This window comes from Phodopus roborovskii, unplaced genomic scaffold, assembly GCF_943737965.1.
Source record: "Phodopus roborovskii unplaced genomic scaffold, PHOROB, whole genome shotgun sequence".
NCBI lineage: Eukaryota > Metazoa > Chordata > Mammalia > Rodentia > Cricetidae > Phodopus > Phodopus roborovskii.
The window spans coordinates 15,207,007-15,221,861 of record NW_026126515.1 but is presented as its reverse complement, the minus strand read 5'-3'; the positions used below and the strand labels follow the sequence as shown (position 1 = coordinate 15,221,861).

Genomic DNA, 14,855 nt, shown 5'->3' with positions numbered 1-14,855 from the left:
ATTCAAAAAATATCTAGCATCAATAATGGACATCCCTCTTTCCTCTACCTTCTGCTATTGACCTTTCTCTGCTATGGCTAGAAAAAAAATCTTGCCTTCTCTGATTTATTCATTTTCACCGGTAGTCTTTTAGCATAAGATTATCACCCTATAATTAGCATATTAGAAGGACCTCCACAATCTAAACGGAACAAATGGAATTTTGAATGTGGAAAAAGGATCAAAGTTAATTAAAAATGGAAACGTAGTATTGCTTTTTAACAATATGCATTGTTTTGGCCACTTTTGGTGTCTTCACAGAATCATTGGCAATGAATGTTAATATGTAATTTATTACGTATAAATGCACAGGGATATTTTGTGCAACCAAGATTTGTGTCCATAATTTTCTTTGAAATATAAAACAGGGGAGGGGACACAGGTGGTATAAACAACATAATCACAAAAAAATGTATGCAAGATGATTGGAAGACAAGAATTTGAGAGGGGGTATAGGTATTAATTCGAGCTATTTCAACATGATACAAACAAAGTCAGCTGACACAGTGTAAGAGAATCACGGATTTTTTTCTAAGTGGTATTAGTACTTTTTAAATAAACACATTACTGTAAAATATTCCAAACACTGTTCTTTGTTGAACTAAATACCATGTTGATATAGCCTCAGTGAATCTACCCAAATAATTTTCATTATCAAAAATAACTCCATTCAATATAATTCTTCCCATTATTTTTATTAGCCTCTTCTAAAAAATTATTCTAGAATATAACTCTGTTGGATATGATTCAACCTGACATGTGATTTGAATACTGACAGTTTTGAGGGGAATTTTCTTGCTAGAATTGACCATATTGGTCCCTGAAGATGACTAGAATCAGACTCAGGTTTCCAACTCTGTTCTCACACAAGGCCAGGGAAGCATGAAGAGTGATGTTGAAGTTCACAGTCAGAAAGCCAACCCTGGGGTTTTAAGGACATTTCAAATCTCTCAGTTTCTTTGATTTGGTCAAGCAGGCCTAACTTATCTCATGGGAACTGGCTTCCTCATGGTGTTCTGTATGTTGCATTGGGTCAAATTGGAATAACTACCTCTATTATTATATCATGGACTTTTTTTTTTTCAAACAGTGTTTCTTCTAGGCCAGGAGGTATAGAAAACATAGAAATAACTAGGCCATTCTCTCTTTACTCAAACTAACCCTCTTACCCTGATGAGCCCATCTGAATCTATTCTTTCATATGCCTATCAGCTCTAGAGAAGGGATTTATTCTGACAGCTTCAACAGCAAAGTGGTTAATATGTATCTTAAGTATGAATCACCCCTTCTTCTGCCTTGGCATTGGGTCCTCATTGTACAACCCAGTACAGTACTTCAGCAACAGTTTTTTTTTTTTTAATTTTAAAAAGCAAAGAGTTACAAAACTGTTTGTAATTAACTTGAAATAGAAAAGATAGCACTTTTTTTTTAAATCCCATTATATAGTACACCGTATAAATTACAGAGTATGCAAATGCACAAATGCATCTGGGTAACATTTATCAAATGTAATCTGTGAGTCTCTATGTGCACACATATGTGTGTTCTTGAGAGCTTGGTTGTCCACCTTTCTAACGTGGGACCTCTGGCTGTTACGTGTGGCAGCGCTCCAGGTCTGGCACACTGCTGTTGCAGTATCGCATGTTGTTGGGGATGTGGCAGTCTGTGTAATTAATGCCCCCATTTGGGGTGTAAATGGGCTGCAGTCTGAAATCTCCTTTAAGAAGCTGATCGTTATTTAAGGAGACGATCTGGAAACTGGTTTCCGTCATCTCCAGGATGGAGTTGTCTTTTTTGGTGCCTGCCTCACAGTAGTCGTCTTTCCGTCGGCCCCTGTTATATTTCCATTTCTGGGAGGTGTATCGTCCTTTTTTGTGCATGTGCCAACAAAAAACGCTGAGCAAAACCACGAGCACAAAAATCACTGCACCCCCAATTAAGCCCGCGAGCAGGAAAGGGGAGCCCATGCTGTGGGTAGTTGTCTGCTCATGGCTGGAAGCAGTGTTGCTGCCATTGTTCAAATAAGAGGCATGGGTAGTAGCCTCAGAACAGATGGTATCTTCCACAGTGCGGTAGTTGAATGCATCCAGCGGCACTAAACAAATCCGGTAGGTGGATCTGGGCTCTAAATTAACCAAACTCAGGTGCTGCTTCTCACCACTGACAATTCGTTCCTGAACTATGCCCCCTACAAGACTGTGGCCCATTTTCACCCATGTCAGTTTGTATGCCATCACAGTAAAGAGAGAGAGCCAGCTGACTTGAATCGAAGTATCGTTCACGAAGTGGATGGAAAGTTGGATCCTTTCAGAAATGGGCGGGGTCACTCTTTCTCTTCCATCCCAGTCAGGGATGGTGGGAAGTTTCGATGGGGTAGGGGTTGGAGGCACAGGGCCTTTGCTGGGGCTTGGAACAGAGAGAGTAGGAGGCTGAGTTGTTGGAGAAACTGTACTTGGAGCTGGGGTGAAGATAGGAAGGCCAGGAGTTGTGGTGGGACAAGATAAAAGATTCATGTTCAATTCCCTGACAGCCATCCCCCGGACTTGCTCAGGACCTTGGCACATGAAACCACGCACATTAAGGGAAGAAGGGATATATTTGAGCCATTCTGTGACCCATTTAATACTGCAGTCACAAAACCAAGGATTATTCCGAGCAGTGAGCTGTTTCAGGTTGGAGAGATGATCGAAGACCCCTTGAGTCAACATTCGTAGCTGATTGTTGGAAATATCTAGTCTTTCCAGCTTACGGAGGTTTGAGAAGGCTGTCAATGGGATGTGGTTTATCTGGTTATCCTGCAAGTAGAGTCTGACCAGATGCGTACCTGGGAGGTCAGGAGGTGGATGGGAGAGCGAATTCCGGACTATGGAAAATTCCTTGAGCTTGGTGAGATGGCTGAAGGTGCCCTCAGCAATGCCCTTGTTAGTCAGGAGATTCCCATCCACAATCAGACGCTCCAAGCTTGTGAGGTTCTGAAAGGCCATGTCTGATATGACTGCAATTCGGTTTTCGTCCACTCTCAGCTCTTGCAAGTCTACAGGAAGTCCAACAGGCACGCTGCTCAGGTGATTCTTTGATAAAAACAACAGTTTGAGGCTAATCGCCTCTCGGAAAGCCCCGTCCTCTACCCCCACAGTAGATATGGAGTTGTCATCTAGGTGTAGTTCTTCCAGCTTCAGAAGCTGAGCGAGAGCAGCACGAGAGATGGTCTGAATGTTGTTTTCCTGCAAATGGAGGACTCTGACGTTCTTAGGAAGGTTCATGGGGAATTCATCCAGTTGGTTGCCATAAAGGTAGACCGTGTGCACTGACTGTACATTGTGCAGCTCTGCAGGAAATCCAGCATTATTAATTTGGTTGTTGTGGAGGTAGAGTACGGTTACGCCCTCCGGGATCCCAAGAGGCACTGAGGTCAAGCTTCGCTCATTACAGTAGACAAAGTTCCTGTCGCAACGGCATACACTAGGGCAGGCCAGGAGTTTCGACACTTGTGAGTAGAGCCCCAGGAAAGTGATAAGCCAAAATTTTAGAAAAAAAGCCCCATGGCTGGGCCACATTGTAGTCTGTAGGCCCATTGCTGAGGGACAGATATAAAATACAATGTGATGGTGGGGAAAAATTAAAAATAAAGCAACAGCAAATAATAAAGAAAAACGAAAGCAAAATCAGAGTGACTAGACCAGGTTCCGTCAAAGTCCAGAACTTCTGATAGAAGAAATGACCTGAGGGCAGATGGTAAAACAATCTTTCTGACGTCTTTAGTCTGGCCTGCCTATGTCGCCCTCATACAGTGGTCCTTCATGTGCAAAACAACTCAACAGGGAGAATTTTCCACATAAGCCAAGAGTGATGCCAACAGAAGTCCAGCCAGACAGGCAAATCTTGCTTCTTCTACAGTAAGTCAGGCCAACTTAGAGCAGCCTAGGAATTCCTTAGGTAAGCAGAGTCTTCAATCTGTTGTAGAAAAGAAGATACGAGAGTCAGTTAAGTATAATGGAATAAGTATTGCTACAACTAACAACTAACTCCTGGAGCAAAACTGTGACTGGGGCCAAGTATTTGGTGTCAGGTTGGTGACATTTTAAATGATAATAGTTAAGTGTGAAAGAAGTTTAAGAAATAAAGGATAGCAATATGAAATCTTCAGAAGGATTCTGGACTATTACAGTTTTAAGAGAAACGACATGCAGTCCTATTGAATTATCAACTGTAAAAATGCAAAATGGGAACGAATCCATTTTAAATATATCCCTATTAAGAAATTCTCCCCAAAATCTGTTGCATTCCTAAACACAGTTACTATGTAATATTTTAGATATGGTAAGAAAGCTGAAAATTTGTAAGTTTCCATCTCTTGCAAAATATACTTTTACATTCTAGTACAAAATCTTGTTTGTGCCTAATGGGGAACTCTAGAGAACAAATGGTAAAGGAAGGGGAGAAGGTAATAAGAGAATAAGGGCACCCCAAAACAATTATTTACTTACTTCCTCATTTTTCATTTTCTTTTTTTTTTTTTTTTTTTTTTTTTGCTGTGAACACACACACACACACACACACACACACACACACACACACACACCACTACCTACCTTTGTGCTAGTTAGCAGTACATCATGACTACGACCAGTATCATTATACATACCACACATATTTTTTTCTTCTGATACCAGGATGAAACACAACTCAAGTATGAAGGCAAATATTCCTCTTTTCTATCTCTTTTACCTATTTTTCCTGTGGAATAACTTAAACTCATTGCCAAGGAGACTGATCAAATAGCTATAAAAGACACATTTCCACTTATCCCCTCTACTGAGCCCTCTAGGTATAACTGAAATAGACCACTGTGATTAGCCTTAGTGTTGTCAACCTCAAATATGGAATAAATTTTGTTTCAACAGGACCATCTTCCAGTGTGAGAGCACTTTCTTATCTTTACAGAATGAGTTTTCAGCAAATCTCGAAAAGACAGAAGTTATAATTAAGATTGTCAAGACAATACAAGGATAACACCCATTCCCTCTTTTTCTACACTGCATTCCATCTGCTTTCAGATGGAGACAGAAAGAAGTTAATTGAAAGGTGCCAGATTCGATTTCCCTACAAAATAAGCTAACATGACAGGACATGGCTGGCTCTAAGTTCCTCAATTCTCACCAGTGGGGAGATTGGAACAACTTGTATCCACAGCAGAGAGGATATGTTTGAAACTGTTTCTTGAGTTATCTTTAGATTTACAATTTGAAAATAAAGGAGTACTGTAAATATTACCTACGTACCAAAAACAGTACACATTTGTTTTGTAATTTAAAATTTAAAGGATAAAAAAAATCAAAAAAGCTTTGGGACACTGTGTGTGTGTGTGTGTGTGTGTGTGTGTGTGTGTGTGTGTATCTTTGTGCCATACTTAGCTTAATTTACAAACACACGAGTTGTTGGCAGGAACACAAAATCTTAAGATATGGATATGCATTTGAACAAAAGCCTTACGTGAAAACTGTAACTTGTCTTGAATTCTCCATATAATCAGCTTTTACAACCTAAGTTAATGCGTAGTTTCAATTTGAAGTCATGTATCCTTCTATGCTCACGACCCAGAAAAAAATAAATGCATATACATCATTTGCTGAAGGCAACAAATACAGACGTTGAAAGCAATCTTCTAAAATGAATAACTATCGTAAATGCTGAATACAATATTTATGGCTATTGGTTGAAAAGTAGTGATATTTGTAGTGATGTTTGTTGTGTATGTCAGTTGAGATCATTTGTACTCAGTGACTTAATTTCTTGCAAAACTCTATTAAAAATATTTTCTAAAGTAGCTTACTCTTTCCACATAATAAGACAGAGCAAAGACCTTTCCTTGGAACAGACACACAGTCACACAGCAGATAGCCATGCAAGGACAGAACCAGGGACAAATTCAAAAGTGGCCTTCAGGCAGGCACAGATTCAGATTTAAATAGACAGACAGACAGACAGACAAATAGAAGGATAGGCAGACAGAAAAAAGACAAGGGCAGGGAGCATGAAGTAAAAAGTTCAAATCAGGACTCATTCTTGGTTAAATAACTCCAAGGAGAAGTCCTTTTATTCCCTCCTTAATGCAACACCTATTCATTATTGGTAACTACCAGTTAATTACTAATGCGATTAGTTAATTCATAAAGGGCCATGCGACTTTTTGGCCTAGTAGCGTTTAAATGTTTAGTGAGAGGAAAGAATATATAAGCAGGGAATTAGCAAACTCTATCAAATATTGTGAGGTTATAACACACAGAGGTCTGGTGCTATGTAATGGTTTTTAAAGCTGAATCCATGGCATATCAGGAAAATAATAATAATAATAATAATAATAATAATAATAATAATAATAATAATAATAATGGAACAAAAAATAGAGAGAAGATGGACCTGAAACACATATGGCTCAAAGCAAGAATCCATCTAGAAGTTTATGCTGTTAACACAGACTACCTGAAACTTAAATCAAAACATAAAACTCAGCTCAACCCAGAGAACTAAAATGTCTACTGCAGAACATTCTCTGAAACTCTTTATTGTCCTTTTATAACAAATAAACATTTCAAAATCATTCTGTAGTCCATTTACAAGTGTTAAAAATTGGTTATAAAAATGCTTTATAAGATGAATTCAAAATATAGAGAGAAATTTTTTTTTTTAATTTTTTCCTTATTCATGTGAATACTATATGGAAAGGATCTTCTACCATCCCAGGAAAACAGATTACAAAGAAAGTCTAAATAGAACTTTCTGGCTAAAAACAGTTGCACTGATAGTGGATAGCATAGCACCAAAAGCTAGAATGTGCTAATGCATTTTGGAGACAATGAGTACATGGTCCGTCCAATCTCTTAAAGATGACAGTGACAATAGCAATTATTATAGGCTACTGTAAGTTAACAACTCTTCACAGGAACTAAGACTCAAAGTATATAAGTCACGCAAAACTGTCTGAACATTTCTACCATAGTTCAGCTTAAGACGTGGGTCTTTTTAATTAATTCCAGAAGGATGAATCCCAGGAATGCTTAATAAACTCAGACTATAAAATCACAGAACAGAAAATAAGATTCATCAATAAGCACTTCCAATCGCATTACATAATGATACCAGGATAAACCTAATAAAATCTTCATGGTTCCAGAGCAAGCTTCATTGTCTGAACTGTGAAAGGATAACACTGGGTATGATGGGATACCCATAAGAAAATAGGTCTGATCTTGAAATTTTCAGATAAATGGATGGGATGAGAGAGAGAGAGAGAGAGAGAGAGAGAGAGAGAGAGAGAGAGAGAGAGAGAGAGAGAGAGATGAATAGGGACAAGCTTTCCAGGAGTGTTCCACTCAGTCCATTTTTTGGAGTGTAGCAATTTAAGATTAAACTCAGAATCTTACAGCTGTAGCGTCCACACAGCCAGCTGGCCTGTAATTGACTTCCTTGTAATCTGGACTCACCAAAGCAATTTAGAGATCTTGTACACAGCTCTTCGTTCCTAAGCACAAGTTAAAAGTACAGTGATATATCAATTGAAATGTCTTGTTAGATGATTAAGAAGAGAAATTTGAAAGAACAGAATAGCCTCACCCCATATTGAAATCATCCACCCCCCTGAAATATATTGTCAGGTGAATATTCTTCATTTCTGAAGCAGAAAGGAATATGAAAGGATGCCAGGGAGAAGAGAAAGATGAAGAGAAAAAAAAAAGAGAGATAGTTTAAACTGTGGGACATTTCCTGGCTCCAGTATGTCTAGAGCTTAAAACATTAAAAGTAAAAATAAAGCCTAGTGTAGCCAAGCATAGATTCTAGGGGGTTTAAAATGTTTTTCCTCACATGGTTTCCAATTAGTTCAAATAGCAGAAATAAACTTGGAGCAAACAGCCACCACTGCAGAATCAGGTACAAAAAAATTCTGAATACACATTCACTACTGCCTGTCTGGCCCGTTTTACTGGGAATTACAAGTGATTGCCTTGTGAATCCTGCAATATCGGAGACTGCTAGACACTGACCACTTTCCACATTAAGCATCCTAACACTTAGTTTGAGACAGTAGTTAGCATAACCCGCTGTCTTGATGAACGCACATAAAACAATTCCTGATGATCACTGTCAGAGCTGTTGATTAGTACTCATGCAAAGTGAATTGCAGGAGAAAATGAAGAAAAAAAAGAAATAAAAAATGAAATATAACAGTGCATGGTACATCAAGGATGACCCTCCTATAAATATTTTAATCCAATTTTTAAGGTGACAAGGCATGCATATTATACTGATGTTTTCTAGTAAACTAACTGATAGTTTGTCTACCCAGTTACTCTCATCAAGAACTGTTTTCATGGCATCTTAACAGTATGTCGTGTGTTCTGCAACAGTCACATCAGAGTTAGTTTGTGATTCTGAAAGATCATTGGGTTTGGAGTCAAAGCTCTCAGGCCATCCACTCACTGTCTATGAGCAGGGTAATGGTGCCAGGATTCACTCTGGTGTAGCTGTGTGTACAGAATATTGGAAAGATTAGATATTGAAAGGATAACTGGGGAAGAGTAGCAATTAAGCACAAATATGTAGGTTTAAGAGAGGTAGGGTACGAATGTATACTGAGTAAGGGTTGGCTCTGAGAACATCGAAACTGCATCTCTACTTATTCTCTATGTTATCTTGAACAACTGGCATCACCTCAGATAACCCAAATAATCTGGGTAAAGTTGGAGGAAAGAGTACCAGCATCTCTTATCATCAACACAGAGAAAACAGTGTTCACTGTGTTGATTTTCCCTGCTATTAGTTTAAACAGCAATACTTCCTGCACCTCAGAGCAGGCAAATTTACTTTCCTTCCTCCATTCACAGATTACAACTTTCCCTTTGTTATTATACACATGCCTCTTCCTACCCACCAGTACTGTAAAAGTATGGACACGTGTAATGGTTGATCAGTGAATAGGAGACATGGCTGGAATCTGAGTCCAGACATGAACAGAACAGCCTTGTTTTTCCATGAAGTCTCGTTGGAGGCAGAAGCTGGTCAGCTTTTGATCTGGACTATTTCCCCAGAACACAGACCTGCATGTGGCAAACATTTAAGAACTATTTATAAAAAAAAAAAATGAATGAATCAAAGAGTGATCTTCTGTAAACCTCTTCAACATCTTCAATCTGAGGTTTCCATAAGAAATCATAAAGCTAGTATTTCAAATTGGCTTTTAAAAGTTTTAGCTACCCCAAGCTTTGTGAAACTACCAAGTGATGGAGAGATGGATGAATAATCCTGAACATTAAGAAACTAGAGAGGGAGAAAACATGCAACTAGAAAACAATTGCAAATTCCTGTAGCACTGTGCTTGTTTTACATAATAACACTAAATTCATTGGAAGCCAGAATTAGGGTCAATGGGAAACATGTCAGTACCTAATGCTTAAGTTCCATGAGGGCTCTGAGCTGAAATAAGAAAACTCCTTTGTGGTATACTACCACATGTATGTATTTCTGAACACATACTATCAATATCTCCTAAATATTTACAGAAATTCATTGGGGCTGTTCAAGTGAACTTTAATTGCATAGCATTTTTATCATTCTACATAGTCAGTATAAATAAAAAATAGGCCAGTGTCTTTGAGAAGTATAAAAAAGCCAATGGGAAAAAAATAAAACTGAATCCAAAAATACAAACATGGCCTACTTCTCCACCAAAATATTTCACCACACATAATATACACATCAGAACAGAAAATCTTGTGTCTCCTTCACAAGGAGAATGCAGATTTCAGCAGGCAATACTGATTATGCATGAAATGAAATTACATACTGTATATTTCCAGGTAAGTTATATGGGTTTGAGTCTAAAAAAATGAAAAATTCATCACAGAAGTTCATTTTGGTATTCTAGTCATGGCTATGAATTGAAATGGTGGAAGGTTTCTGTTTGAATAACTAGTCTTTACAATGCACATTCTCATCCACAAAACCCTGCCATGTTGAGGTGTCAAGGCTGCATTCCAGGGGAAATTTCTGGAGTTGGGAAATGGAAAAGAGAAGAAGAGAGATTATTTGTTCTTAGCCTGTCCCTCTCTCATTCTCTCAAGTATGTTCTATCCCCAGAGCATGATGGGATACAGGTTAAAATCAAAACATTTCCAATGCTTAAAATAAAACCCCAAATAAACATAATTAGCATTGTACCCAAGGTGGTATACAATGCAGAGAAAAATTTACTCAAAGGAAAATACATTTTAACAACACATAAGAGAATTTAGAAGCCTCCATATATGAGGGGTAGGGGGTAGTGATGCAGAGAGTGATGATTGCTTGAGAAATCACATGGATAGGTAAACATACAAGTAGATCTTTGTCTAGGTTATACACAGTCAGAACACTGAGCTTGTATTTTGTCCGAAATGCCAAAACAATTATGTGCTCTTCACTTGTACACATATACTATCAATTGCCTTAAGTTATTTAGTTCTAGAGAAGAGGAGAGGAGGGAGAAGAGAAGTGGGAGGGAGAAGGAGGGGAGAGAAGGGGAATAAAAGAAAAGAAACCATTTATGCTTCTCCTCCCAAAGAAAGTGTATCCTTACTTTTCTGTTTAAAACTCAGGCTGTATTTGGTACATGTCTCTAGGCCTATGTGAACGTTACCATTGTAGAGGTAACATTAGTGAAAGATACCCAAATCTTTCTCTCTCTCTTTCTCTCTCTCTCTCTCTCTCTCTCTCTCTCTCTCTCTCTCTCTCTCTCTCTTCCTCTTGCTCCCTCTCTCTCGCTCCCCCTCTCTCTATCTCACACACACATGCACATAAATTCACACATAAGAAAGTTCAGCTCAATTTTTTAATCTTTTGTTTTAACCACTAGTTCTTGGGAAGAGCACCAGTGCTCTTCACTGTTAAATATAAATGAAGCAAAGGAGTCAGGGAGCAGTGGGAAGTGAGCAGTAATGAAATAGACTTGAAACAGAAACAGTTATGAGGACATCATTGCATGCTTGTATGAGACTGGGTTACTACTGCCTTCTTTAGCTTGGCTGAAAGGCAGACCCTGGTTCTTAGGAGTATTGGAAGAAGTTCACAAAACAAAGGTCCTTTAATAAGCTAAGATGGGAACATGAGGTCACCAGTCTGCACCTCTTATTGCTCATGTAATGCACAGGAAACATCAATCTTTCCCAATCCCCTAAACTCCAGAAAACACATTTTCAGCTTGCTGCTCCTCTTTATCCTGAGCTTTAAACAACAAAAGCAGCTGAAGCTCCGATGTTAGGGTCCCTCATGTGGCAGAACAGCTTCTGCTGATACATTCAATTCCACTCCCTTTCTTCCACCTATGGGAGCTGTTTTGATAGAGAACTGTGGGAAAATGAGTTGACATGTGGCCACTGTGGATGGGATTTTAGAGAATGGAACTCCACTGTAAACTTGAAGCAACAGCAAATCTTACTGCAAAAAAAAAAAAAGATGACAGAATATATACAAGTCAAGGAGAAAGACACACATTGTCAGGAGAAGGACTTATGAGCAGATAACCCAGTATTGTCATTTCCCAATGAACTGAGCCCACTTCCTGAAGGATTGCTCATGTCCCCACCCCACCCCTGACCAGTCTTCAGATTTTAGTGATTACTACCCAGCCAGGTTAGATGACAATGTTCCCTTAACTATCCTTCCACTTCAGATCCTCAACATTCAAATATTTGTTATTATAAAACAATTAATTTAGACTAGTGCACATTTCTGACAATTTAAATCAAGTGAGGTAATTTAGATATTTGAGTGTGTGTGTGTTTATATGTGTGTATATGGGTGTATTATGATCATGGCTGTGGGTACAGTGGATATCACTGTGGTATCACTTCAGGTGCTGTCCAAATTTTTGAGACACAGTGTCTCATTGACCTGAAACTTTGCCAAGTAGGCTAGAATGGCTGGCTAGTGAATGTGGAACATTATTCTGTCTCTACTTCCCATCTTGCCATCACTGAGGTTATAGGCACCTGGCACTATGCCCAGATTTTATATAGATTCTGATGATTCAAACTCTACACTTGTGAAGCCAGTGCTTTACTGGCTGAATCAAGATCTCTGCTTGAAGCTGATGATTCTTACTCACTCTTCCATTGTTTAGTGGCTTCTGTGTGGTACAAAGCAATAGAGTTTCTACAGTCAGCACAGTTATATGACTAGAAATTAAAAAAAAAGGAAACATAAAATCAAAAATGCAACAAATGAGACTTGAAATGATAAAAGTATCAGCAATGTCATGAAGAAAATAAAATGTGATAAGGAATAAATGGCAAGAGTGATGATAGGAGTGAACCAAGATAGGGCTGACATGAAAAGTGTCATGCAGGATGAGATGTGAGAAGAGCTGTTAAACATGAGGACTCAGGATGAGGAAGGGCAATCATTAATGAAGAGGGAGTAGTACTTAGTTCTGTTCCAACCCAGGTACAATGCCACTGGGGGAAAGAAAACACCCCGAATGCCTTAAGCAACTGAGAACAAGTAGCTTATAATGAAAGCAGAAGAGTCGAGAGTTCCACTGGGCTAGGATTTACAAACCATGCTGCTTTGGTAAGCCTTGGAGAGCTAAAAAGGCTGATTATGGATGCCCTTGAGCAAGGAGAGCATATAAAGAGAGGTCAAGATTTGGACATTGTATGGATAAATACAGTGAAGAACCAAAACAAAGTCATAATGAACTAGATGGGGAAATGTGTTGTTGGCCAGATAAAGTAATTGAAAGATCCCCCAACCACTGTTAGAATTCTTTCAATGATGACTTCGGTGTCTCTCAAACACTCTACATATTTTCCTAGCTATCTCAGATTCTCCTTAAAACTAGATACAACCTAAAGAACAAATAAACAAGTAAATAAATAAGAAATACTGCTTTGAGCAAACAAAGACTTTTGAAGACTGGTAATGGATGAAAGCAGTCATAAAATTAATTAGAATGGACTTTGTCCTTCTCAAATGAGCATAGAAGCCTCCTTTCAGCTTACCATAGTGTCCGTTCCACAGGGAAAGGCCCAAGCTACCTACCAGCTGTACTTTGGCAAATAAATTGGTCACAAACTATAAATTAGTTGATGTGGTGAAGATAACCCCTGGCTGCCTTTCTTGCATGTAGGCTCTATGCACAGCCACTCATACATTAAAACAAACTGGTTAATAATGTTTGTAATTTTTAGTAATTACATCTAGTACATACTTCTCTATGTATCATTCATGAAAGCTTTGCAAATGTGTAGGAAGGCTTTCTGATGGCAGAGGCATCTTATAAGATATGATGGTTCTTTACCATAAGTTATTGAATAAGTAGAAATATCACCAAGGAATTTTGTACCCTAAGCATACTGACAGAATGGTCAATGCACAAAACTTTAGAAAATAGCATAATAGTTAAAAGCTAGAATTTCTAGCTCCTAATGCACATTGAAATTAAATAAAAAAGCCATTCATGCATGCAAATTCATTTGCTGAAGTCTTAATCTACACTATTTTAGATTGAGGCTATATTTAGAAACAGAGGCTAATATCTTACCTATAGTGTCTTTATTAAAAAAAAAATAGGGGAACAGAACATAGAATCATACTACCTCTAGTGTCTTTATTAAAAAAAAATAGGAGAACAAGGCACACACAGTAAGAAAGTGTCATCTTATACCATCCAAAGGGAAGGAAATCATAAGAATCCAACCCTGTCCCTATCTTTACTCTGAAATTTCAGTCAGCAGAATGAGAGAAAATAAACTATCATTGCTCTAGTCTCCTAAGGGATGGCACTTCATCATGGCAGGACAGCTAATACAGAGAGACACACTTAACTTCACATTACAGCAACATGTGCCTAAACACATGACATCTGAGATAGAAAAACTCACAGTCACAGGGATGATTAAGAAATAGCCACCTTTAGCCAGGACATAGTTCAATGGCAGAATTATAACATGCAAAATGACAGCAATTCATTTTTCAACCTCCTGCCCCGCTATAAAGAGAAAGAAACAAACCACTTGCATCTAGGTAGCACAGTGCATCTGATACATACGTTCAACTAGAGGACAAGTTTTTCTACATGATGCCCATTTTAAACCTAATTATAGTTGTCAGGCATCCCCTTGAGTACTTCGTATTGTAGGAGATGAAAACTGTCATTTCCCAGGTGCTGTGGTCTTAACAGTTCTAAGAATCTACCCACCCCCTCCTGCCCAGGACAATGAGTTATGACTTCATATCTTCAATGATGATCCATTAACAAAAATGAAAACTGCTGCTAAGTGTTCATTAAGATAAGTGATATCACCTAACTGTAATTGCTTTCTCAGACGATGAAAATCACTGAAGTACTTTGATATTTTACTGACCCTCTGCACCAATAGCTTCAGAAGTAAGTGTCTAATTCAGAAAGGAAATATGCCAGAGAGAGGGAAGTGGACTTTCAAGATGACATTTGATCACTCCCCCATTAACATCATTCCCCTTATTCAGGTTAGCTGTCTCTGTGGGTTTCTGTAGCCTAGTCTTGCCCCCATTTTCTTTTCTTTTCTTTTCTTTTTTTTATTTAATTTATTATTTTACATGTCGATCCCCCGAACAAGGGGGTGCTCATGGACCCCCCAGACTGATAACTGGGAAACCAGCATTGGACCAACTCAGACCCCCTGAAAATGGGTCTCAGTTAGAAGGCCTGGGAAGCCTAAGGGACCTCTGACAGTGGAACCAGGATGTATCCCTGGTGCACGAAAGTATTTTGGGAGCACATTCCCCATGGAAGGATACTC

General features: G+C 38.6%; 1 protein-coding gene across 1 annotated transcript in view; it reads right to left on the bottom strand.

The window, feature by feature from the left end:
• Positions 1 to 421: 421 nt before the first annotated feature.
• Positions 422 to 14,855, bottom strand: part of Flrt2 (fibronectin leucine rich transmembrane protein 2) — an 87,579-nt gene continuing 73,145 nt past the window's right edge. Inside the window, exon 2 of the mRNA XM_051196152.1 lies at positions 422 to 3,993. Coding sequence (XP_051052109.1) covers positions 1,632 to 3,614 — 1,983 coding nt within the window. The 5' untranslated portion in view covers positions 3,615 to 3,993 and the 3' untranslated portion in view covers positions 422 to 1,631. The remainder of the gene's footprint in view (positions 3,994 to 14,855) is intronic.